The sequence below is a fragment of the Coptis chinensis genome, chromosome 4, assembly GCF_015680905.1.
Source record: "Coptis chinensis isolate HL-2020 chromosome 4, ASM1568090v1, whole genome shotgun sequence".
NCBI lineage: Eukaryota > Viridiplantae > Streptophyta > Magnoliopsida > Ranunculales > Ranunculaceae > Coptis > Coptis chinensis.
The window spans coordinates 52,452,456-52,477,703 of record NC_141459.1 but is presented as its reverse complement, the minus strand read 5'-3'; the positions used below and the strand labels follow the sequence as shown (position 1 = coordinate 52,477,703).

Here is a 25,248-nt window from a genome sequence, read left to right as displayed (position 1 = left end):
ACCCTAACAATCCTTGGTTCAATTTAATATACAGTTTATCTCTAAACACATATATTTAAGAATTGAAACTAAACTTGTTTAACCTTATACAATGAAATAATTATCATCTACATGAAAATCGCTTTTTAGGCTTCATGATCATCCTCTCTAATGAGGAGATTAGCCTAAACTCATTAGAATAACAAATATACTAACAATTAAATAAGACATTGAACTAAATTAATGAAGAAGGGAATGAACTTTATTAAAAGAATGGTGTTTTAATGGAGGTTGGAGGCAAAAACATTAAACCCTAATTAAACTAAACTAATGGGGAAGAAGATCTTTAGGGTTTTGCCTTAATCCTCTTTATATGCTAGAGGTTTAGGTTACAATTTTTGTGCATAGGCTTGAGAGATGAGTTTTGGGTCACTAAATCGATCAAGTCTAAAGCCCAAAAAATTAAATCTAAAAGCTAGGGTCCAAACTACTGGAATTTACTACACTGCCATTTTCTTCCACTTTTACTTCTCTGATTTGGTCGAAGCTTGGACCATTGGAAAGCCCTCTCTAAGCCGGTCATTCAAAGTTTTACGTCCAAAGATATGACCTGTTGAAGTTTTGTTGAAGTTCTGTTGACCTTTTGTCCTTTTTCTGCTTGAGTTGACTTTGATTTTCCAGCTTTTACTAGGCTTTTAAAGGTTTTTTCTCATTGAAACTTGGGTTTTAACTATAGAACTTCTTAATCAATCATCTTAACTCTTTTTCCATATAAAAGTGATGTCTTTATACACATATTCAGCTTTAAGACCTTAAATACACAAAAACAAGTAAACAATGATAAATTTATATTATTATAAATATAATTGACATTAATGAAATACTATTAAGGGGTTTAAACTACATTTTTGGGTGCTTATCATACCACCCCCAAACATCATTTTATTTGTCCTCAAGCAAAGATGAGAAATTAAAACATATAAGTAGCCAAAAATGTAATCCTAACTAGTCTCATTCTGTAGAGTGCAATTGCATTGACCATATACAATAAGGTCTTAAACCACTAGGACTTCCCTAGTGGACGAGTTATAGTCTTGTGAGAGTTTTCCAGAGAAGATGCTCACAAACTTCATTTATACTACAACGACTAAAAAACAAAGGCTTTTGTTCCATTATTTAATCTCAGATATTTATACATCTCACTAGTAATGAATAAAGAATATTTTTTTTGAAACCTAAGCTAATACGTGCATAATAATCAAATCATCTAAAGATAAACATACATACAATGAACTATGCTATGAAATGCAATGACAGGTCCATTTTTGGAACTTTTGGATGGAATAGCGTCCTTCAGTAGGTTCTCACAAGTAATGTGTCAAGACACAAATCACTCTGATTTTTCCAGTCGAGTTTGGTCACTCCAGTGTGCAGTAGGCAAACGCTTCCCAACAATTTTAATGACAATCCAAAGGAGTTGAGGTTGATCAAACACAACTACCACTTACTATCACACTAACCTATTTCTAATTTAGTTAGACATCTTTATTAGGTGATACGGGGCTTAGGTGATGGTTTAAGAAGGAAGGAAATGGATATTAAAATAACAAGTATGAGAAAATAGGGTCTTTAAAACATGTAACTAAAGAAAACCTTTGTTTTTTTGCTTCTACACTTTTTGCTCCATACTTAGCCCTTTTGTTGGCTTTTGACTCATTTTGATTATATTTTTTAGAGTTCTAACTTTTATTTTATTTTCTATTTTTCCTTTTCTTTTTCGAAGCAACTAACTAATTTTTTATTCTACACAGGTCTTTCTCTTCACTTCATCCTATTTCTCAAACTTATCAAATGGGTATGCTATTTATTTTTATTTTGTTTGTATAAATGGGTAGGGATTTATAGTTTATGAAAAATCTAATGAAAGGCTCAGTGGGGCGACTAACGGAAAATATTCTTTAGGTTGGAATTTCTGGCTATATCGATCCAAAGATCGAGGGCTTAAATTCTCGCTTAGGATATGGGGTGGTGATCAAGCAAGTGGACGTGTGATTTCTCTTCTCATTTGTGTCATCACTCAAATATTTCACTCTTATGAGACTTTTGGCTAGATTCTCACAGGATATGTAAAATTAAGTAGTCTAACCTAAGTCTCAGAAAATTACTGCCAAGTACAATCATTTTTTTTAGAAGATAAGCTAGGGTTAGGCCTTCACCTGTATTAATTAACCATGTCTTGCATAGATAGTACCTCGTGTATCATCCTCTATTAATTTTTGCAATTCTCTATCTAGAGGAGGAATAAACACTGACAAGTCATTACAAAGAGATGGATTAAGCCTAGCAAGTAAGTCTGCCGACTTATTAGCTTCCCTAAAAACATGCGAGAAAGAGCAAAAACTAAATTTCGAAACTAGCTTTGATATCTGGGCTTCCAAGTTCACACATGTCCATGGTGGTTTTGCTATCTTGTTGATTATCTTCACTGCTGTCAGGGAGTCAGATTCAACTTCCATCTTTTGAACTCTTATCTCATAGCATATCTCGAGTCCAATCACAATAGCTTTTAGCTCCTGAAAAAGCACAGCCTGCGTATCGCCACTTCCCGAGTAAGCAGACAACACCACTCCATCACTATTTCTGATTATACCTCCATGACCAGCTCCTTTATCTATCAACGCCCCATCAGCATTCAACTTTACCATACCTTGTTCTGGTGGTATCCAACTACACTTATGCGTCTTTGTAGCTTTGAACTTTATTTGTATGCCCAGCGATTGGCAGAGGTTTCTAGCTTCTATGGATTATGCAATTTCAGTTACTTGGGTCTGAATGTACGCCTTGGTTTCTCTGATGCTCATGCAAGACATTTATAAAAATATGTAATGACTATTACCTATTTATTAACCTAAGTTTCTAAACACTACTATAATTTTAGTGCTAAGTTAAATTCTAGACTAATATCATCACATAAAATAAAACAATACCATTATCACTAAGTGCATAATGTAAATAATCTTTATGATTTTTAAACCTTTTATAAAAAAAATTGCATAATTTACATCCTAAATGTGTATAATATTTGCAAATATTTCTATCCCACCCCCAAACAAATGGATGTTTTGTTCTCAAAGTGTAAAGAGAGAAGAAAATAGATTACTATAGAAACATGGGAAAAATTGGCAGTACCTGTAACAATAATATTATAAAGATAATATAATAACATGAAGTATAATCAAACTGTTACGTATGAAGGAACACAAACTCTATTGGAGTAAACATGATAGGTAAAGGGTGTAAAAAAGTTTTGAGTTGAAAGACCAAAATACTCCACCCCCAAACAAATTTGAAAACTTTTTTAAGTTTGAAAATTTTGTGGTCCATACTCCAGAAATGTGGTATTGTACAAAAACTTGAGTATTTTAAAGTCAGATTCCCTAAACTTAGTAATATATTTTTATGGTTTAAATTTTTAATTTTTAGAGGTTTGATTTTTGGAAAAACAAAATTATGAGGAAGAAATAAAAATGAAACTCACTCCATAGAGAAACACTACTCAAACAATGAGAAAGAAATGCAAGAGAGGAATGTGTGAGTTACATGAAAGGTGAACTAAGGATCCGGCATTTACAACCACACTTCAAAAGAAGGGTCTAGTTACTTTAATGGTGCACTCCCATAAAATAAGATTGGAATGGAGTACACCGAAGAATAAAATGAGTTTTTTATAGTCAAATACTCGAGACTTTATTTAATATATATGTACATGCCGCTTACCATACATCAACAACCGAAAGAGTTGTGGGTCTTTCCATAAGCAACGAACACGGATGTCACCCCCAAACAGAATCAAACACCAAGATTTTCTATGACGCAACTTAGTGGAATGAGAATGAGATCTGATTGACGTAGAACCTAATCGAGCGTGTTCTTTCTTCTTCTTGGGACAAAAGGGTCCCTAAGTGAATGATCGTGAGGAAAGGAATGGTTGTGGAAAATACTTGGAATGTGGATAAGTTTTAGAAGGAAAGGGGAAAGAGAATGAGAAAGTGGGTTTAACACAAAACTCATTAATGGTGTGGGTCTGTAATGTCTCACATATGAAAATGAAGGGGTCGAGTGGCTCGTCCTTGGGTATTACGGCCTCATCAAGAGGGTTGAGAAAGTCATGAAGCACATGAGAAGCAAAAAGGTCAAGTGTGAACTCAAGGTTCCTTTGAAAAGCTGGAGGGCAGGGAACATTCGTGATGGAAGGTGAATGAGTAGCAGGATGATGTGAGGTGGGTGAATGGTGCTTAGCTAGTGTTCACAGTTCTAGATCATCAGAAGTTTTGAGATATGCAAGACATTCCTCAATAGGTGGGTTAGAAGAATTACTGGGATAGAGGGTGAAAAATTATTCTTCCATCATGACGTCAAGGGATGAATGAGTGTCAAGAGGATGGGACTTGAGAGGTGGCAAATATAGAAGAGTTGCAAAAAATATCGAAGGAAATCTTCCTCGATTTCATCTATGTCTAGGGAGTCAAAATTGTGATCTTTGTCTTCTTCCATAAGAGGGGTATCTACTAGTGTGGGGATGAATTCGTCAGTCGCACTAATGTGATCAGGATACAAAACTCTCAATATACTTCACTTCTCTTTCAATAGGCAAACCTAATTGTCCATGCTTAAGTCGTAAAGTGTTAACCTCCATAGAAAGGTTTCCAAAGGAAAGAGTCATTGATGCATCCTGACAATTGATTTAGGCATTGGCGGTTGCCAAAAAAGGACGCCCTAAGATGGTAGGAACAGAATCATGAGCAACTTATGTATAAAAGAATAACAAAATCGGCTAGATAAAAATCTTGAACTTTGACAAGAATGTTTTCTACGATGCCTTTAGGGTACTTAATAGAACGATCGACTAACTGCAAAGTCATTTTAGTTGGTATAAGATTATGTAGACCGAGTTGTTTATATAGATAAAAAGGGAGCAAGTTAACACTCTCCCCCAGGTCTAATAGAGCAGTTGTTGTGAAAGTATCACCCAAGATGCATTGTACAGTAGGACAACCAGGGTCCTTATACTCATAGTCACAAATTCAGGATTATGCACAAATTCGGCCAGGGGTCAAATCGCTAATTTAGGAAAATTCGGGAAAAATCTGTAAGCCATAATTTATTAATTGATCAAATAATATTAAAACCTCTTCGACAGTTTTTATTATATCATATGATAATCCTTACTGTCTCCACAATAATATCATATAGGAAATTTATTTTTAATAATCTATTTCTTACTGAAGACATTAATCAAATAGAAAATGTGGAGCTGCATAATCATGTTGGATGTCATCATAGTCCAAATCAACATTATCTACATCATTTTCTACGTAGTCGATGTCATCATCCTTAATATTGACAACTCCTTGGCAAAGAGGTATTGGGATTGTAGCTGTAGCTGTATCTGTATCTGTATCAAGAACATTTGGTGTCAAAAGTAATTCGAGAAATGCAACAAATTGCTCTAAGTACAGTGGTTTTGACTTTCCTCCAAGCTTTTCTCTCATCTTCTTCAAGTGCAAATTGACTCTTGCAAACACTAAATCATTTAGTGTCTTTGGATCCAACTTATTGCATTTTTTGGTATGTGCAGCCTCAAAAGCACTCCAATTTCTCTCGCAAGTGGACGAACTATACAAGGCTGACTTAATAGTTTAACTACTACCCTTTTAAGTTGAGCAAATGCTGGGCTCACCACCTTCCACCAATCACTTAAACAAAGAGTATTCATATATATATATATATATATATATATATATATATAATAACATTAACAAAGTATATTAAAGTACGTATATTAAACTACCACCATAAGGATAAAAATAATAAAATCAACATAATTCAACCACTTACAGGGATGTTTTTTATGAAGTAGACTATGTGCAAATGGTGCAAATATGTTGGGTTGCAAGGCTATGGAATCTGCAAGTTGGTCACTAAATGCTTCATGATCTTAAGGAGGGACCATCTTCTTAAGAGCTTCCATCACACCTTTATCTGTTTTGTCATCATGCTTGACCAATTTATCGAAATCCAAGTGAGGATTCAACAAACCTGCTGTTGCCATGAGAGGGTTGTGAAGTTGTTTTTTTTCAGCCTAGCATCAATTATATCCCAATATACTTTGTACCTACTCTCCTCATTTTTATAAAACATAGCAATCGAGTCTTTTGACCTTTGCATAGCTTTATATAAATATCCCACTGTTGCTTCTTCTCCATCCGCCATCCTCAAAACTTTTATAAGTGATTCCATAGTGGTAACTATTTCTTTTGCGTCACTCTAGAATATATCACTATTAGTAAGCTTTACAACAGTATCCCCTTCTACAGGTCTAACTAAGTTTCTCCATTCTTGTAATTCGACCATAAATCGTAAAGCTTGCTCCTTATTTATAAAAAACTGGATCATTAAAAAATTTGTTGCAAATCATGTCGCAACAAGCCTTTTCAATTCTCTATTACTTGTATGCCTCCTCATGAGTGCTAACACATGTTGTTTCCCATACAAAAACCTAACAAGAGACCTTCCATCACTGATGATAATCTTCTAACTTGGCAATTTATCCATGTCTTCTAAAATGAGATCTATGCAATGAGCGACACAGTTTGTCTTAAATACATGGATCTTTATCTTTAAAAGAACTCCAGCAGTAGAATAGTTCGAACCATTATCAGCAACAATTTGAACAACATTTTCTCTACCCACATGCTCATCAATACTTTTTTTTTTTTTTTTTTTTAAAATCATAAATAAATGTTGCTTCCTTCACTTTACCTTCTGTGGACTCAAAACATAAAAACGCAGTGCCCATTGAGGAAGCAACTAGCAAATTGATGTGGTGTCTATGCCTATTATCCATCCAATAATCATACATTATTGTACATCCTGACTCCACCCATGACTCTCACTTCAGTAACAAAATCTTCTGCTTCTTGTTTCAATTAAGATAACAACTTGGTTCGAACAGTTTCAATGCTTGGGGGTACATAGCCAGGACCATGCTTTGCAACTGCTTCCATTGCATTTATGAACTCTGGAGATCTTAAAAGATTAAATGACAAGCTGTTAGCAATAACCATTCTGGCTATTTCAAGATCAGCCTCCGACCTCTTTCTCCTTTTTCCTTAACATTGCATTCAAAGTCAGTTGTTTAGTACTAGTCTTCTCCACTTGGCTATTGTCAACAGATGCTCTCATATAATCATTAATGCCTTTTGTTTTCCCCCTTTTCTTGCCAAGCTCTTGTGCCGCTGATCGGGCAAGTTGCATCACAGATTAAGGTGAAACATTACATAGCTTTATATCCATGTTTGGAATTCTCCCCAAGTGAGATTTCATTCTTGTAATTGTGCAACTGTATACCTTTTTGAAATAATTGCACTTTAGCTTTGATCCATAGTAACATGACTCCACATGGGATCTTTGCTCTTTGTCATTTCTGTATTAGCGTACCAGTGATAGAGTTTCAACTTTCAACTTTTCAAGTAATAGTTGCAAACTTGTAATTGAAAGTGATGGAGGTGATTTGATGTAGTTTCTTTTTGACTATTTTGGTTGATTGCAAAAATCAATCTAAAAATCCCAAAGAATCCTCTTATTCCCTGATTTCTCATTTCTAGTTGGAAATTTTTAAAGAGAGATTGACAAGGAATCCCTAAACATTGGGAAATTCACTAAAAATCAGGAAAAAAAGAGAAAACCTAATGACTCGACCGGTTTATAAGATTATTCGTATCCAAATTTAGTGACTGCCCTATTCAAAGATTTATTACAATTTTTTGAAAAAATTGCCAAATTTTGTGACTATGCTTGTACTTAACGATTTTGTTATGTTCAGATAAAGAGAGAAACTGTTTAGTTAAGAAGGCTTCTTTGGGCATGTTTGTTTTCCTTTTAGTGGTGCATAACTCTTTCATAAACTTAGCGTGTCTAGGTAGAAGTTTTATAGCATTGAGAAAAAGTAGGTAGATAGTTAAATTCTTAAAAACTTCCATAATCTCATCAAAATTCTTGTCCTTTTTAGGCACAACTAGTCTCTGGGGATACGGTGGTTTATCTTTATACTTAGCATATTGGTTAACATTAGTATTAACCTTGTCTTTATCTTTTGCCACTTTCCTTTTAGGTTATGGTTTAACTGGTATCTTTACAGGTGTATGATATTCAGTTTCTATTACGGTGTCTTGTAAGGTTGACCCTTTTGGTTGTGGTTGGACTAGAACTTCAAGAGTTGTAGGGGATTCATTTCCTATGATAGTATTTGGTATGGTTTCATTCTCAGCTTCCATTTGCTGGTGATCTTCAAGCATAGTCACTTTGTTATCAACTATTTTACACGAATGAAAGGTAGTGACTGCTTGTAGTTTTTCTTGGTTTATATTACCATTATATTGAATATTATTCACTTCGAAAGCCGTGTTTGTTGACTTAGGATTAGGCACTGCTTGACCTGGAAACACGCCTGTTTTGCTATTATTTTGGTTAAGAGACATGTCAAGTACCTTTTGGCACAAGGATTGCATCACATTAGACTATTTTTGGATGACTAGATTTTGCTATTGTTGTATCATGTGTACTAGTAAGTTTGTTGATGATGGTGTGGATGGTTGAGCGAGAATAAGAGGAGTGACTGGAACTAAGGCTTGTTGAGTGCTCATGTTTTGATTTTGATAGTTCTGGGTCACAGGTACTAAACCTCTGTTCTAGTCACTTAAGTTTCCTTGTCATTGATTAAAGTTGTTTTGCCTATTTTGAAAACCATGAAGTGGTTGTTGTGGTGAATTGTTGTTCCAATTAGTGTTTTGTTTTATTGCATGTTAGGGTTGTTGAAGGCGTTGATAGCTTCTGGTTATGGTGTTGGTGGCTGTTCATAGACAAGAAGGCAATAAGGATCAGTATGCTTAAGGCTAAAATAGAAATTACATGGGGCAATACTTATGTTCATGACCGGAGTTGGTTTCTTTTGAACAGAGAGGGCATCTACTTTTTTAGTGAGGGATTTAATCAGAGTTCTAAGCTCAGGACCATTTTTAACCTCAAACATACTGGCTGCCGCCTTAACTGTTGTTGAAGAAAGAGTGGAGCGGGAGGAGTTGTTATCCCCCGATTGTTGTTTCTCTTAGATTGATCTTCTAAGAATTTGTAGGCTTCCAATGCACCTTTACTGAGGGAACTACCCCCATTCATGATATCAAGAACCTCGTTATGATGGTGTGAAAGACCCCTGAAGAAAGCACGAACAAGCGTGTCTTTTGCAAGGTTGTGATACATACATTCAATGAGAAGATTAGTGAAACGATTCTAAGCGTCTGAAAAGGATTCATGAGGGTTATGGCGGAAGAAATGAATCTTTTGAAGCATTTCATCTGTCTTCAGTGGTGGGTAGAACTGTTCCATGAACAATTGAACAAGTTTTGCCCATGTGTCCATGGAGTTTGGCATTTGGGCTGTTAACCACGATGTTGCTTTGTCGTCCAGGGTGAAAGGAAACACCTTAAGCTTAATTTGTTTCGAACCTACGGTAGGATAATGAAAAGTATTGAGAACTTGTTCTATCCTACACAAGTGTTGATAAAGTTTCTCATGGTTTAAACTATAGAAAACTGGTAACAAGTTAAATATGTTCAGGGGAATTCAAAAATCCCCTGTTGGGTCCACAAGAACAATGCACGAGTTGGGCCCATCATTCAGGGATTTATAAAAGTCAGAAAGGGGTTTCTCCACTTCTTCATCCATTACTACAGGGTTTGTTTATGGTATACTAGATAGGCTAGTGTGTCTACATTTATGATAAATTACGCTAGAAGGTTTCTTCTTACCAGATCATAATCGCATGCAAACAAGCCTGATTATTACTAGAAATGAACTCCTCTAACAGAAGAAACGAGGAGTGGAAGTAGGAGAATTTGTATGCCTCCTTGCTATACTTACTAGCGCCTTCAAGCACGAAAGACAATGTCCTGTAGAAGACAGGAGCACCATACCTTCGCATTTCCGGATCTTGGAATTGACAGGTGTGTTACTTGTAAAAAAGCAAAGCAATCAGAACCAAACAGAGGGCGTGCGCCTTTTGGTATAGTGTAAATAGGGGGCGTGCACCCCTTAACTATGGACTGGTAAAACAGGTTCTTTCTAGTGGGCTTTGAATGGGTTCTAATGGGTTGGACCTTAGGTCGTACAGTGAATCTAGATTTGGGCTTCCTCGAATGGACTTGACTTTGAAAATTACTTTGGGCTTGGCTTCCTATGGGCTTCGTGTATTGGATATCTAGATTAGGGTGGGCTGAAATCCAACTACTTGTGGGGTTTGTATGCTGGGCTTTCTAGAAACATGTTTGGGCTCACATGAGTACTGGGTAGTACTCTAAAGTCCAACTGATTACTGACTTAAAAAGTTGAAAGACAGAGTATTGGTTTAGGGGGAGTGTGCCCTATAATATAGCACAACTAGGGGGCGTGCGCCCTCCATCTTAAAATGTAGTACGCCAAACTTCTCCAGACAGTTCACAGTACCCACTGGAACTCTTTTAGGACCTTGTATGCCATAACTTGTTCTAGTAAAGAAAAGTCTAGTCATGAATTCGGTAGGGAATTTTACGTAAACTAAAAATAGATGAGAGAAAATAGCAGGGTGGGTGGGCGAAAATGGGCTGTCCTCTTGAATTCACTAGTGGAATTCACGTCTTGAATCAATTAAGATGGCAGCGATGCCATTTGATAAACATAAAAGTGAGAGCATGTGACGAATTACCACCTGTAGAAACCCACCCACCTTCTATCACTACGATTTTTGATCCTCCACCCTTTCAACAGAACTTTACATTTGCATTTGACCTTCTCGCCTCACCTGTTCTTTAAGAGTTTTTCAACATGTTTGGCAAAGAAGTAATAACCAAGAAAAAACCACCGGACACCTTCATTTTCAAATGTGAAACATTAGATGAGCCCCACTCATTCAAAGAGTTTAGTGCTAAACCCACTTTCTCATTTCTACTAAAACATCTACATCCCAAGTGTTTGTTCCAAGTAATGTTTTTCTCATCGTCATCTACTAAAATACCTTTCTGTTTAAGAAAAACAAAAGTGCTCACTCATTTAGGTTCTCGGTCTACTAAACCTCGAGGCAATGAATCTTGGTGTCTGAATCTTTTTGGGGGTGAAAACGTGTTAGTTGGGCAGACCCACAATTTTTTTGGTTGTTGATATATGATAAGTTGTTTATTAATTTATGAGGACCCACACGATTTGATTAAAGTCTCGAGAATCTAACTTTAAACGACTCATCTTTTTCTTTCGGTGTACTTCATTCTATTCTAATTTAAAGGGAGTGCACCATTTTGGTACCCGAGCCCTCCTTTCTTTTCTTCTCTCAATCTTATCTTGGAGTGTGTGGTTGCAAGCACCGAAGCCTTAGTCCACAACAACTCTATTTAAGAATTGAGTATAAATATCTTCTAATAATCAAGCAAATGATAATTCTGGCACGCGATGGGTGCCAAAATTTTCACCTCTTTCATTCTATACTCTTTTCTACTCTCTTCCCACCGATGTTCAACTCATCATTTGCTGTAAGTCTCACCCATCTCGGATAGGTCAAGATCGTAGTTCTTTTGCTCATAACAACATGTGCGCTGTATAGGGTAGTGTATGCGTTGTCAAACACCTACCTGCCCCGGTCTTCAACCACTTAAGGAAGTTTCTGCTTACATGGTGTACACTTGTATGACACTAGTAGAGCGAGATCAACTCCACCACGTCGTTACTCCCACAGGATGGGACTAGTCTCGAGAATCTGACTCTGAAAGACTTACCATGTATATACTTGTGTCTTTTACATTCATCTTGAGCTATCATTGTGCACAAAAGGATTTCGTGTAGGACATTATATGTTACCTACTAGGAACACGAGCAACGGATTCCACCTAGGCCAATGATAAGAGCCCAAAACTGTAGTTTTAACCCCTTAATAATCATACTGTTAGACCAATTATGTGAATAATAAGTAAGAGTTAATACTGATTAAGTGTTTTTTATGCATTTCAGGCTTCAAAGTCCATTATGTGCAGAAATGTGCCACTTTAGCGAGATAAAGGAGCAAAAGTCAGCAGAACTTCCGAATGCCATATCTTTGGACTCAGACCTCGGATTGAGGCCTACCTTATGTCAAAACGACCGACTCGGAAAGAGCTTTGCAATGGTCCAAGCCTTGACCCAATCAGAGGAGCAGAAGTGGACGAAAATTCTGTGGAAGCCAACTGCAGCTGAAGAGGCCTTTTGGATCGAAGAATTGGGTTTTGGGCCCGATTCTCCAAAACAAAACATGGCTCCAAGCCCATGCACGATTTTTGGATCTGAATGTATAAAACAAAAGCTTAATTCTTTGTTAATGGTAGATTAAATAGTAGAGAATTAGGGTAGATAGCTTAGAATAGAAAGTAGCCATTAAAATAGCTTCTAGATCTAGATTTAATTGTTTTCTTTAATTAGTTTCAAATCCCTTATTAGATTAAACCTTTGGATCTTGTTCTTCAAATTAATTAGATCAATAAAGTAGTATTTCTTATCAATTTCGATTTTTGTCAAATCCAATTCTAGATCTAATTTCAATTCATGTCCTTATTTCAATTTAGTCATTAAATTAGATTTCATTATTGTTAAATTAAGTAAATTTCAATGCTTTATATTATGTTTAGTTTTAATCTAAATGGAAATGATTATGAATGATTCAAGGCTAAACCTCCATTAGAGGGGTTGTGAAGCCTTGATGAAAGCTTGAGTCCGATTATCGTAGAGTCGTCGTATTTTCTATTCCACTCTAGAAATGATTAGTTCACCATGAGAATGGGTTTAATTGTTCACATGCTAGTTATGATTGGTAGAAATGCCATGTATAATTAGGGATTAGGAATAACCAATTGTTCTCGCTGCGGTTTCATTCTGGATTCTTACGATTCGTCGTTAGTGGATTAAGTTGAGTTAAGGTGGAATCAATCCCCCTCTAACTCCTTATCATAGAATCAACGTAGCCTTCCCATAATTATTTAGATAATCGACTAGTTGCATCTTGTGGGTAGTTGCATCGTAGTATAATTCCCTTTGTAAAACTCTCATAGACTTAAAAACGACTAGTTAGATTAGAAAACATCCATGCTAGAGCACTAGGAGTGGAACGAACTTATCTACTCCACTATATCTCATAGGATTGAGAGTAGAAATCTTTGATAACTCAAGCACGTAAAAGACTAGTTTTAGTTTACTTACGGATTGAATTCAATTTTCATTTCGTAGGTAGACTACGTCATTTTAGAGTTATCAAATGGCGCCGCTGCCATCTTAGTTGCACTTTAGCATTGTTTTCATAATAGAATTAGTAATTTTTAAGTCCCATTTCACCCACCCACCCTTGTTTGATTCATACCCCCGGTTGCCATTTCAGTTTTGGAAAAATTCGAGAAAAAATAAAGTTGCATAGGATCATCTTGATTGAAAAAGAAAGAGATCATGTTAAGACGCCGCTTCCCTTGTTACTGAATTTGATCAATACACCGAAGCGCCCTTCAAAGAGAGCCACCAGCGCTAAGTTATGGACTTTCAATTTACATAGATATCGCCCTTCCCCAAAGAGCGCCAGCGAACGAAGCTTTAAAATTTCATGCCATTTCCACGGTTTGCTTCAACTTCGAGTTGTCAAGTTTTTCAGTGTTTTATTCTCTTATATACAGTTCAAACAAATTGACAATCTTTGCTATTCATAAAGCGAATCAAGGACCCAATCAGGTATTCCTTTCTTCCACACCTCGCATCTCCCTCGTTAGAGGTTTATACTAGTACATCGAAATTGTTTGGAGTGTTGCATGTTTAGTTAAGCTTTCTTAGCCTTGCATGAGATTAAGGTCCGGCTTCCAATGGTCATAAACACCTAACGTAAATACAACAACATCAACAAACAAGTCTATCTAGTATACCACAAACTACACCTCTAGCTACTATATCACACACACCACCGATATAATTAGGGAAGAAAATAGAAAATCCTCTCATAACTAAACATCTAGACTTCTACAAAAGCTTGAGCGATAGCCCCAAATCTTGCATCGTTCTAGCAGACCCACCGGGGATTTCAGAATCCCTCCAAATATTTTAATTTGTTACCCGTGTTTCATGGTTTAGACCATGAAAAACCTTACCAAAGACGCGTCAATATTGAACAAGTCCTAACAACATTCCACCATCCCAAAAATTGGTTCGAAACAAATTAAATTAAAATCTATTCCCTTTCACCTTAGCCGATAAGGCGTCTTTGGTTAACTGCTCCAAAGCCCAATTTTTAGGACTCGTGGGCTAAACTTGTTCAAAACTTTATGGAACATTTTACCCACCCCTAAAAGACGGATGAGATGCTTTCCAAGATTCATTTCTTTCGACAAAATCCTCATGAATCATTTTGGTCAAAGGCTTGGAATCGCTTCACCGATTTTCTTATAGAGTGTCCACACCATAACTTAGCAAAAGACACGTTAGTTCGTGCCTTTTCAAAGGACTTCAAAATCACCATAAAGAAGTCCTTGACATAATGAATGGGGGTAGTTTCTTAAGTAAAGGAGCCTCGGAGGCTTATAAATTTTTTCAGGATCAAACCAAGCTTAAATAACAACCAATTTAGTGGCCCGAAAGCATGATATTTTTTTTTAACAAAATTTTAATGAAGGCCTCTTTCATCCCTTTTTTGACACTGAAATCACCCGTAGAGGCTGGTTACTTCTTTTACATCATTCGGAGGCCACATACTTGAGAGAATTGGTTTTGATATTCTACGAACATAGCGATTTCTATAACGGTAAATTCTTCTTTCGTGCGAATGGACGCCAGTGGGAATTGACTCGGGAAATTATCTCCAAGGTCGTTCAATTTCCCATGACAAATCCTAAGGTGCATCTTCATGTAACACCATACGACACCGTCAGGCAACTGATGCTTGTAACTGTTCTTTATGGCGAATTCCACCACAAATTCCATATTGTTCATCAACGTCGTTCCTTACAGCGAAACCAACTCGCTACAATCCACTGGTTGGCACATAATATAGCTGGCACTTCCAAAACATCTGAAGAGACCAAACCCCTTCTACACCTACTCTAGGTGATACAGACTAAAATGGAAGATTTTTGCATAATCTAGTATATCTGGAATTCGATTACACGTGCTAGGAGAAAGTTAGCCCCTTTGCCTACTGATCAGACCCCAAATGTGCATTTTATTACCTTTACAATGCTTCAAATATGTTATTCTTATGCTTTATAAACATACAACTCATAGCTTTTGTTGCCATTTGCCGGTTACATGCCCTTTCAGACCACTTATTGTAAAAGAACCATTTTAGCGCCAAAAGGAGTTCTATTAACGCTTGTTATGAAAACTCTAGCTTATAGGAGAAAATGTTGAAAAGTCAAAGTCAAAAACAACAGTCAGCGGTCAAGAACCCAAACCCAAAAGACTGAAGCTTATGGCCTCGACTCAAAAAAAGTCTTGCATAACCAAAGCTTGCTCAAGAAGAAAACCAAAACCAAAAGTAAAAAGCAACTCATGAGGTGTCTTGCATCTAGAGAAAGCATAAAACAAACTCATGAGGTGGCTTAAATCTAAGGGAGGAGGGCAAATCTGTAACTTAGAAAAGGTGTAATATATAAACCAAAAAAGTGAGAGGAGAGAGAGCACCTAGACTTAATATATGGTCATGTAGGAGTAGTGTAGTTTTTTTTAATTCAAGTCCTTTACTTTCAAGTTTTTATTTGCTTTATTTCTCTTCTGTTCTTTATAAAGTTTTCAATTCAAGTTCTTCAATACAAGTTTTCATTCAAGTTCTTTATGTTTTTTGCAATCTCTACTCAATGCTTTTCATTCAAAACCAAGTTTCATTTCATTAATTTCATTCAAGTCATTATTTCAATACAAGTCATTTCCTTTTTACAGACAAATCATGTTATGAACTTTAAAGAAGCAACTACCTTTTCCCCTTCATCAAACTCCCATTCATCCATCTTCAACATTCTATAGTGAACCTCAAACCCCCCTATTTCTACTTCAACACCTACCATAGTGAGGCAAATCATGTTGCGTTGGGATTTTCAACCTGTAAATCCTGAGTTCCCTCTTAAAATGGCTAGCAATATAACAAATCACTCCAATTGCTTGGACGGTTTTTGGACTCTAACTATTGCAATGAACCAGGACAATGAACAGGCCAACCAATCTCCTTCGTCTGTGAATTTCTTCGCTAGGATGCCCTAGCCAACATAGTTAATCCTATGGAGGGCATTCATTTTCTTCACCAAAGATTAAAGGCATTACATGCATGTCAAAATGTAATCAATGGAACTTTACTAGAACTACAAGTACGTCAGACGGTGCAAGACGAGGAGCAAGCAGAGTTCATGCAAACCCACTCCCAGTTCTTGGAAAATCATGCCCTCATTTGGGAGAATCAAACCGAGATTTTTGAGAACCAGGGTGAGCTTCAATAGTAAGTCCTTGGGTAGGTTGGAGAATCAACACATTTTATTCATTGCAAGGTGCTCTACCACCCAGAGAACAAGAGTTTTTTTTTTGACAGTGATGTATGCAAGTAACTCTAGTTCTGAGAGGCTACAGTTATGGCAAGATATCAGGCTCATTTATAACTCTATCACTGGCCTATGGTGTATAGCAGGGGATTTCAACAACATTTTGTTTGCAGACAAAAGAGTTGGAGGAGAGCCTATGCACCCTAGGGAAGCTCTGAACTTTAACTTGTGTTTACAAGGGGCATGTCTCTTTGATCTCCATTACAATGGGTCCTTTTTTACATGGTCAAACAAATCCATTGGTAGTGCTAATATTATGTCTAAAATTGATAGATGCCTTGTTAACAATTTATGGCATTCAAGTTTTCCATATCCTAATGCTGAATTTTTGTGGCAAGGAGTCTCGGATCACTCTCCCATGTTACTAAAGTTGATAGACTACAACAGTTCTGCAAAGCTATTCAGGTTATGCAATTTTTGGGCCATCCAAGAAGAATTCCTTGTTATGCTAGAGGATGTCTGGAACACTACCATCTATTCCAATCCTATGTATGTGTTGATTCAGAAGCTCAAACTACGTAAGGAAAGAGTCAGGCCTTGGGCAAAGCTGCACTTTTCTAATCTGCATGAAAGAGTAATCAATGCCGAGCAGGAGCTCTAGGATATTCAAATGCTTCTACAACATAACCCAAATGATGAGATGATTGGTGAATAGGAAAGAGTGGCCTTGAAGAAGTACAAAGACCTTGCCTTAGCGGAAGATATCGATCTGTTGCAAAAAAGTGATTGTCTCTGGATGAAAGATAGGGATAGAGCTACCACTTACTTTTTTTTAATTCTCTTAAAGAAAAGAGGGCTAGGCATGGGATCTGGTCTCTCTCCTCTGACCACGGTACTGTCTTTGGTTAACATGAAGTGGCTGGCCTCATGGTTGAGTACTATAAAGCACTGTTAGGTTTTGCTGCCGTAGCTGTCAGTGAGGAGAACTTCTTTATGCAACTTCAAGTTAAAGATGTTGTCCCTCCTTCTCTGCAACACTAACTTGAAGGAAAGCTAACTGGTATGGAAATCGAACAAGCCCTTCTTAAAATGTCGGATAACAAAGTGCCAGGTCCTTATGGTTTTAATCCATTTTTCTTTAAGCATTGTTGGAATATGGTGGGCCCAGACTTTACAAGAGCTATCCAGAATGTCTTCATAACTAACAAGATTCCCTGATGAGTTAATGCCACCTTTCTCTGTCTCATTCCCAAAGTGAGCAACCCATCTAAAGTGGAGGATTTCAGACCTATTGCACTTTGTAACACTATTTACAAGTGTGTCTCTAAAGTGCTCACCAACAGATTAAAAATCTTTATAGATTCCCTCATCTTCTCCAATCAGTCGACATTTATCCCTGGTCGATCTATCCAGGATAATATTCTACTCTCACATGAACTCTTCAGAGGCTATGATCGAAAGAGAGGGGCTCCTAGATGCTCTGTCAAGCTTGACATTTGTAAGGCCTATGATACGGTAAGTTAGGACACTGTCTCATTCATGCTAAAAAGATTTCAGCTCCCACCTAAATTCATATCATGGATATATATATGTGCATCTCTTCACCTTCATACTCAGTTTTCGTGAATGGTGTACCCGAGGGTTATTTCTCTGGGGATCGAGGACTTAGATAGGGAGATCCCATCTCCCCGTACATCTTTGTCATGGTGATGGAGATCTTATGTTGTATAATCAAAGAAAAAAAATCAGTTCTAAACAGATGAAGTACCACTCAAAATGCAAGAAAACACAAGTTACTCACCTTGCTTTTGCAGATGATGTACTTATTTTTTGCAAAGGGGAAGCACAATCAATTTATGCTCTCAAAGATTGTCTCAAGGAGTTTGGGGATGCTACTGGGCTTCATATTAATTCTCATAAGATAACCATCATGACTGGTTCTTTGAGTCCACAGGCTAGATTGGATTTGGCAAATATCTTGAACATTGATCTAGTGAGGCCCTGTTCGTTATCTGGGTCTACCTCTGTGCTCTGCTTGCTTAGGCATTAGAGAATGTTAACCCCTCATTGAGAGAGTCTCTAGTCGTATTGTTGATTGGAAAGCTAGGTTCTTGTCTCATGCAGGTAGATTATAGTTGATTTCTTTTATGCGTAGCCAATTCCATATTTACTGGTCCAGAACCTATATTCTACCTATAAGTATGTTGGAACAAGTTGAAAAGATTTGTGCTAATTTTCTCTGGAGTGGTACTGATTCGAAAAGATGCCTCCATCAAGCAAGTATACATACCATTTGCAAATCAAAAGAGGAAAGAGGGTTGGGTATTATGAATATGAAGGTTTGGAATAAAAGTGCTTATTGTGGACTTGTTTTCAAGGTTGCTGGAAAGGAAGAGAGTGTTTGGGATGACTGGATATGGAAGAATCACATCAAGAATTTTTTTTTCTGGACTATGAATATTCCTTCTGACTGTGCATGGTCTTGGAGGAGCATACTCAAAAGCAGAATTGATGCAAAAGAGCACATCTTGTACTCTATTGCCAATGGTGAAAATACTCTCATATGGCATGATTTGTGGTGTCAGCACAATCCTTTTCTTCTCTAATCACAGGCGGTTATTGAGCTCCCCTTTCCCCTGGATGAAACTGTGAACCAACTCATACAAGATGGTGTAGGAACCGTTATGGTTGCAACAAATTATCTATGAACCGCGAAAACCCACGCGCAGCAGAATAAGGGGTTCTCATGGTTTTGGATAGAAATCATACCTTTTAGATCGGCTAAGATAACTATGAGAATCCAAGCCCTATGAAATTAGCAACCTCTTGATCTTCTGTTGTATTTCTATCCTTAGAATGGATGTTGTGTGGGCAACGATCTACCAACCCTTTCTTTCTCTCTTTCCTTGCCTCTCTTTTTCCAATCAAATGAATAGTGAATTCAGCCAGGAGAGAAGGGTTTCTATTTATAGGCTACAACAGGGACCATGAGGAAAAATTAGGGTTGGGCCTCCTGACGGGCTTGGGTTTCCCATGTTCGCCCAGAACACACGGTCTAAGTCTGTCAACAAATGACTTATTCCACTAAAGGCCATTGTTGCACTACTGCCCTAATCCCAAATTACATGTTACATTTATGGGCTCCATATTATATGCTTGTTGATCTTCCCATGTTTAAGATATCGAATGCCCATTGATTAAGTCAAGTTATTGACAACTACATTAATCAACTTCTTATGTCCTTGAGTAGTACCACTCAACCTCATTGTCATGTCGGACTAAATCCACTTCCAGGGTTTACATGACAATCCTTATGAGCTCCTCAAGAAGACATTATTAGCCCGACTTCCTGTGGGTCACAGATTCCTTCTATAATCAACAACACACCTTACATACAATGTCATTACCCAATCTATCGAGTTTGTTGATTCACAAATGAATCTCACTCATTGATGATTTAAAGCAATATACAATGCATGTAAGTGCCCGTTATTATATCCGGATTAAGAGGACAAGCATCCATAATAACAGAGGTGTTTGTTTTCTTATATAGTCAGTATAAAGAGAAACAACCTCACTTGGTCCTGTTCAATACACACAAAGTGTACTGGTGTAATCCTATAGTCAAGATAGACTAATACCAGATTATACTACAACCGTACCAATGGTTTGTCCAAATCCATTTAGGTTGTGAACGTTTACTTATACTTTATAAGGTACTGATGATATGATCTTCTGTGTGTCACCACACACCATATCATCTACAACATAAAGTATTAGACACATGCATATAACTAATAACATATATAATATGTATAACATTTGCCCATATGATTCTCATTCAAAATATAAAGAATTAGAGTTAATACAAAAGTAATGCTTTTAGTATATAACCCTATCAGATGAAACATGGAGTTATGTGATCCATAACCTGGAGTGTGTAGAACTAAAAGAATACATCCTCAATACTACTATTAATGGTCGCCTCCCATCTGACAGAGTGATATGGAAACCACATCACAGTGCTTACGTGGCACTGCGTAGACAAGGATTAAGGGTGAGATGGTAGCAATTTGTGTGGGGAAAATTGGTTATTCCACGACATTCGTTCACTTGTTAGCAATTGTTTTCCAGTAGTTTGTCAACCTAGGATAGACTGGTCTATAAAAAGATTCTTAATCACTCGTCTTGTTGTCTATGTAGCCAAAGCTAAGAGTATTCCAACCATTTGTTCTTTCAATGCCCTTTCTCTATAGCCATCATAACGGGTATTAAAAGCTTGTTGGGGATTGTAACAGATACAAGAAGCTCAAATAGGGAATGGTCCTCCATTTTTGTGAATCTGTAAAGGAAGGAAAAATATTGGGGAGATTTATAAGGTGTACATATGCACTGCGGTGAATGCCATTTGGAAGGAAAGGAATGCACAAAGATTTTCAAATAGATTTCAGCCAGTTGCAGTCATCCTTGCTAGAGTCATAAGGCAACTGAAGTCTTATATCCAAGTTCAGGTACCATCCTTGATTGATACTGTTGAGTCACGGTCTTTGTGCCTTGCATTGGGTATCCAAGTTTCTTTCAAACCTCGAGTAACAAAATGGTGCAATTGGAATCGTCCACCTACAACAAGAGCAAAATTGAACACTACTGGAAGTTTGAAAGGTTCAGATATAGGTTATGGGGGGGGGGGGGTGATAAGAGATGGTAATGGGAAGGTTTTGCTAGCGTTCACTGGGTCAGGTGGTAAACAATCGGTGCTCTTCCAAGAGTTGAAGGCAATATAGATTGGCTTGAGTGCATGCGCGAATATGGACATTCAGATGGTGGAAGTGGATACAGATTCTATGTTTGTGGTACAGGTTATAACAAATATTGCTGCCCCCCCTTGGTATTGTATGAACCTAGTGACTCATATCTAGCAACTTAGCATACTTTTTGCCTTTTGTTCCTTCAATCATGTATATAAGGAATCAAATAAACCAGCTGATTATTTGGTTGGTTTGGGGTTAGGCCCTATTAACTTTTTATCCTTTGTAGGCAACTATGTCTGTTAGTAGAATAGGATGCTAATGGAACTATGTATGCTAGGTTTTCTTAATTAATACAGGTGGGGGTCTGCCTAACCCTAGCTTATTCCTAAAAAAAAAAAAACTTCACCATCTTGTGACTAGTTTGCTTCCACCTACTCCTTTTCCTCATCATCAACACGGCCCTCCCTCTTCTCATTCTGCTTGTTAATAGAAATTTTCACTTCTCGATTGTTTGCTTGATTTTCTTTCTTAGACCAACTATTTTGCATTTGTGTGTTCTTTGGAGTGATTTTGAGTGATAGTTTAGTTTTGTGTGTTTTTTTGTTATAAATTATATTAGTTTGATAATAATGTCATGTTCTTTTCGACTATTTTACACCCTTTATTTACAATTTTGTTTGGGTCCAACCTATCATCCATCTTCTTTCATCCCTCATTAATGAATTTCATGAATTCCACATTTATGGCATTTCCTATTCAAGCCACTAAGTGCATCAAGGATAGTACATCTTTCATCTTAAATGGAGAACATAATTACGTATTTTTAGGAGTAGACTGTTCGGTGTTTAAGCCAACATAACTACCTTTTTGACTTTTAATGACAATGATTAATAGTCTGTCAGGCTTAATTGCTATAAGTTACACCTCTTAGCCCCTCACCTTCCATCCCTTTCTTCACTCATCCTACAACAACAACAATCTTCATATTTCCACTCAGTTTTTGTTTCATATTTGTTCATCAAACTCCTTCTCTTATCTTTGAGATCTCCTTTCTCGGCATGACCACTCCACGAATTATTCCTGAACAATCTTTCCAAGCTATGTTGGATTCTCCCTCTTATGGACTTCATTTCCATGACTATATTGCTGACAACGGTTGGTCTTTCCTCGTTCTTCAACCCGAGCAAACTTATTCTCCAAGTTTGGCTGCATATTTTTATGCTCATATGGAAGACACAACTGCCTTCAATAGTGCACATGGTTTATTCGTTAACGGATTAACAGTCCGAGTAGGCAATACACATCATGTATTTCCTAAGCCGATAATTGCTATGGATCTGGACCTCCCTTATCACGGGCCTAGAACCACTCTGCCCTACATCTCCTAGAACAGTTACAACTCCTTCTCATGCCCCATTTTTCGCACATATGGTGATGGTCTCAAACAAAAGGAGGAAGGTGATGAACCTGGCTGCTAGCCTGACCAAAGCATTCCCTTAGCAAGGATGACGATGAATGTGAGGAATGCAATATTGTTTATCTTTCTGAACATCATGGGAGATACGCATTTTTCTACTGCCAATGATTCTACCTACAAAGTTTTTCATGCACTCGCTCAAAGACATATATTCTTCGACATCACGCACTGTCTAGTTGTGAATATGAAACGAACTCAGGATCTTTGACACAGTTATTTACTTTTACCCGTCACTGCCTCCCGATTAATGAGGGCTCTCTTCCCACATTTTTTAGCCAGTTTTACCGACTGGGTTAAAGTAAATATCATGTGTCCGGCCAATAAGATCATTCGCTCTTTAAGGTTTCGGGTCTGGCGTGGACGTTTTTCAAGGTACCTAAAGAACGACCCTTGCTACCCTTACGACAATAAAATAATGTGCCATTTGGACGATTCTGGAGCTACATAACTGAGTGAACTATGACAAGCCATCTCCATTATCAACTGGCGTGATGCTAAAGAGTGGCATTTCACACTTGATGATCCTAGATTGGATGCGCCCTAATTTTCATTTTGGGTTGTATATATATGTATGTATGTATTTGGCGTGCTCTCCCTTTCATGTTGTGTGATATTTGATTGTATATGTGTATATTTGTTAGATTTCTTTGATTAGTGCTATATTTTTAAATTTCTTTTTGGAACTTGTATATTGTGTTAGAATAACTTTTTGTTACAGTCTGTTAACTGAATTTTTGATCAAGCTTCTCAGAATCTCAGGTATCTTCTTTCTATCTCTCTTACACTTTGAGGACAAAGTGTCTTTCTATTTGGGGGTGGTTAGAACCATTTTGCAAAAATTTAGCATATTTAGGTTGTTTATAGTTTTTTTTTTGTTCTTTTTTTTTTTCAACGTATTTAGTGACAAAGTCTTGTTTCCTTTTCTATGATGAAAATTGTCTAAGAATCTCACCTTAGCACTAGGATGAAAATTTGTTTTTAGAAATTTATGTTAATAAGTAGGTAATAGTTTTTACATCTTTTCATAAACATTCATGCAATGAGTATCATTGACAATACTTAATAGTAAGTTTCTGGGACACACAGTTAGACTACTTAAATTCCAAATTTAGTGAGAATCTAGCCTAAAAGCCTCGACATGAATGATTTATGAGTAATGACATAAAAGAGTAGTTATTTCGAGTAGAAAAATCACACATCTACTTACTTGATCACCATCCGAATTCTAGAAGAGAATTTATGCCTTCTTTGGGTCGATATAGCCATAAATACATATCTATACAAATTTTACAGTTAGTCGCCCCATTAAATCTTTCATTAGCCATTTTCATTTTTCACTAAAATTTCCTTACCCATCTATTAAACCCCAAAATAAAATAAACCCACCTATTTGATGAGTATGAGAAATAGAATGAATGCAGAAAAGTGAAGAGAATTGAAAGACTTGTTCAAAACAAAAAGGGGTATTTAGGTTTTGGTCCTATTTGTAGTAGCGATATTAGGCTTTAGTTCATTTATAGTTGGAAATTAGACTTTAGTCCAAGTTCTGTTAGTTAAACTCGTTGACTGTCTGTTGACTAAACAAAAAAAATATTTTTAGTCTTTTTCAAATTTTTTTTAGAAAGGAAGGAATATACCATTATATGTACTATATAGAAACTGCATAGTTTTTGCAAAATATTACTATACCACCCCCAAATAGAACTATGCTTTGTCCTTAAAGTATGAAGAGATAAGGAAAGAGATTATCATAGAAACATGAGCAAAAATGCCACCCCCAAATAAGTTTGGGGCATGGGTTGTTCGATATAGAACGAAAAATACATGGTTTATTATACTAGGGATATTTATTCTACTATGAAATCTTTTTGGGTTTTTGTATTTTTGAAAACATGAAATGCAGAAAATCTAACATGCATGCATGATTATTATTGCACTATCTTAAAAACATCTCTCCATATTTTTTTTGAATAGTAAATGTTTTTCCCAATCTAAAGATATCTATAATCATATAGAGGTTTTGACAAGAAGATAAAATTATACGTTGATCCAGTATCATTTTGGTTACTCCAAGTCGTGTAATCTTAATTTTTATATCCTCTAGTTTTGAAAACTATGGAGAGATATTTTTAAGATACTCGTACTCAAAAGCCGTAATTCTTAATGTTAGTTTTTAAAAACAAACCATAACTGGTGATCTCAGGCAACTTTGTGTCGGCTCTTTATTGAACCCAATCCAGTCAGACTGTGGCTTCGGTTATATGTGTTGGGGGTTTTACTGCGCAAGACATAATGGAAGGGTTTAGCTGATTAGACACTAAAGGATGATGGAACTAGGTCACTTTGGTGGATTTTGGTAGTTCTGGTTAAAATGGGATGGAACCAATGCTCTGTTCTGATTGTTGTAGGTACCTTGTCCTTGTCTGAATGTATT

At 36.8% G+C, this 25,248-nt stretch overlaps 1 protein-coding gene across 1 annotated transcript; it reads right to left on the bottom strand.

The window, feature by feature from the left end:
• Positions 1-734: 734 nt before the first annotated feature.
• LOC147503917 (uncharacterized) lies at positions 735-2,684 on the bottom strand. The gene is made up of 2 exons (XM_086605012.1): positions 2,231-2,684; positions 735-790 (listed from the first exon to the last, which is right to left on the bottom strand). The coding sequence occupies exons 1-2, from the start codon at positions 2,682-2,684 to the stop codon at positions 735-737; spliced, it is 510 nt and encodes a 169-aa protein (XP_086461138.1).
• Positions 2,685-25,248: the final 22,564 nt, after the last annotated feature.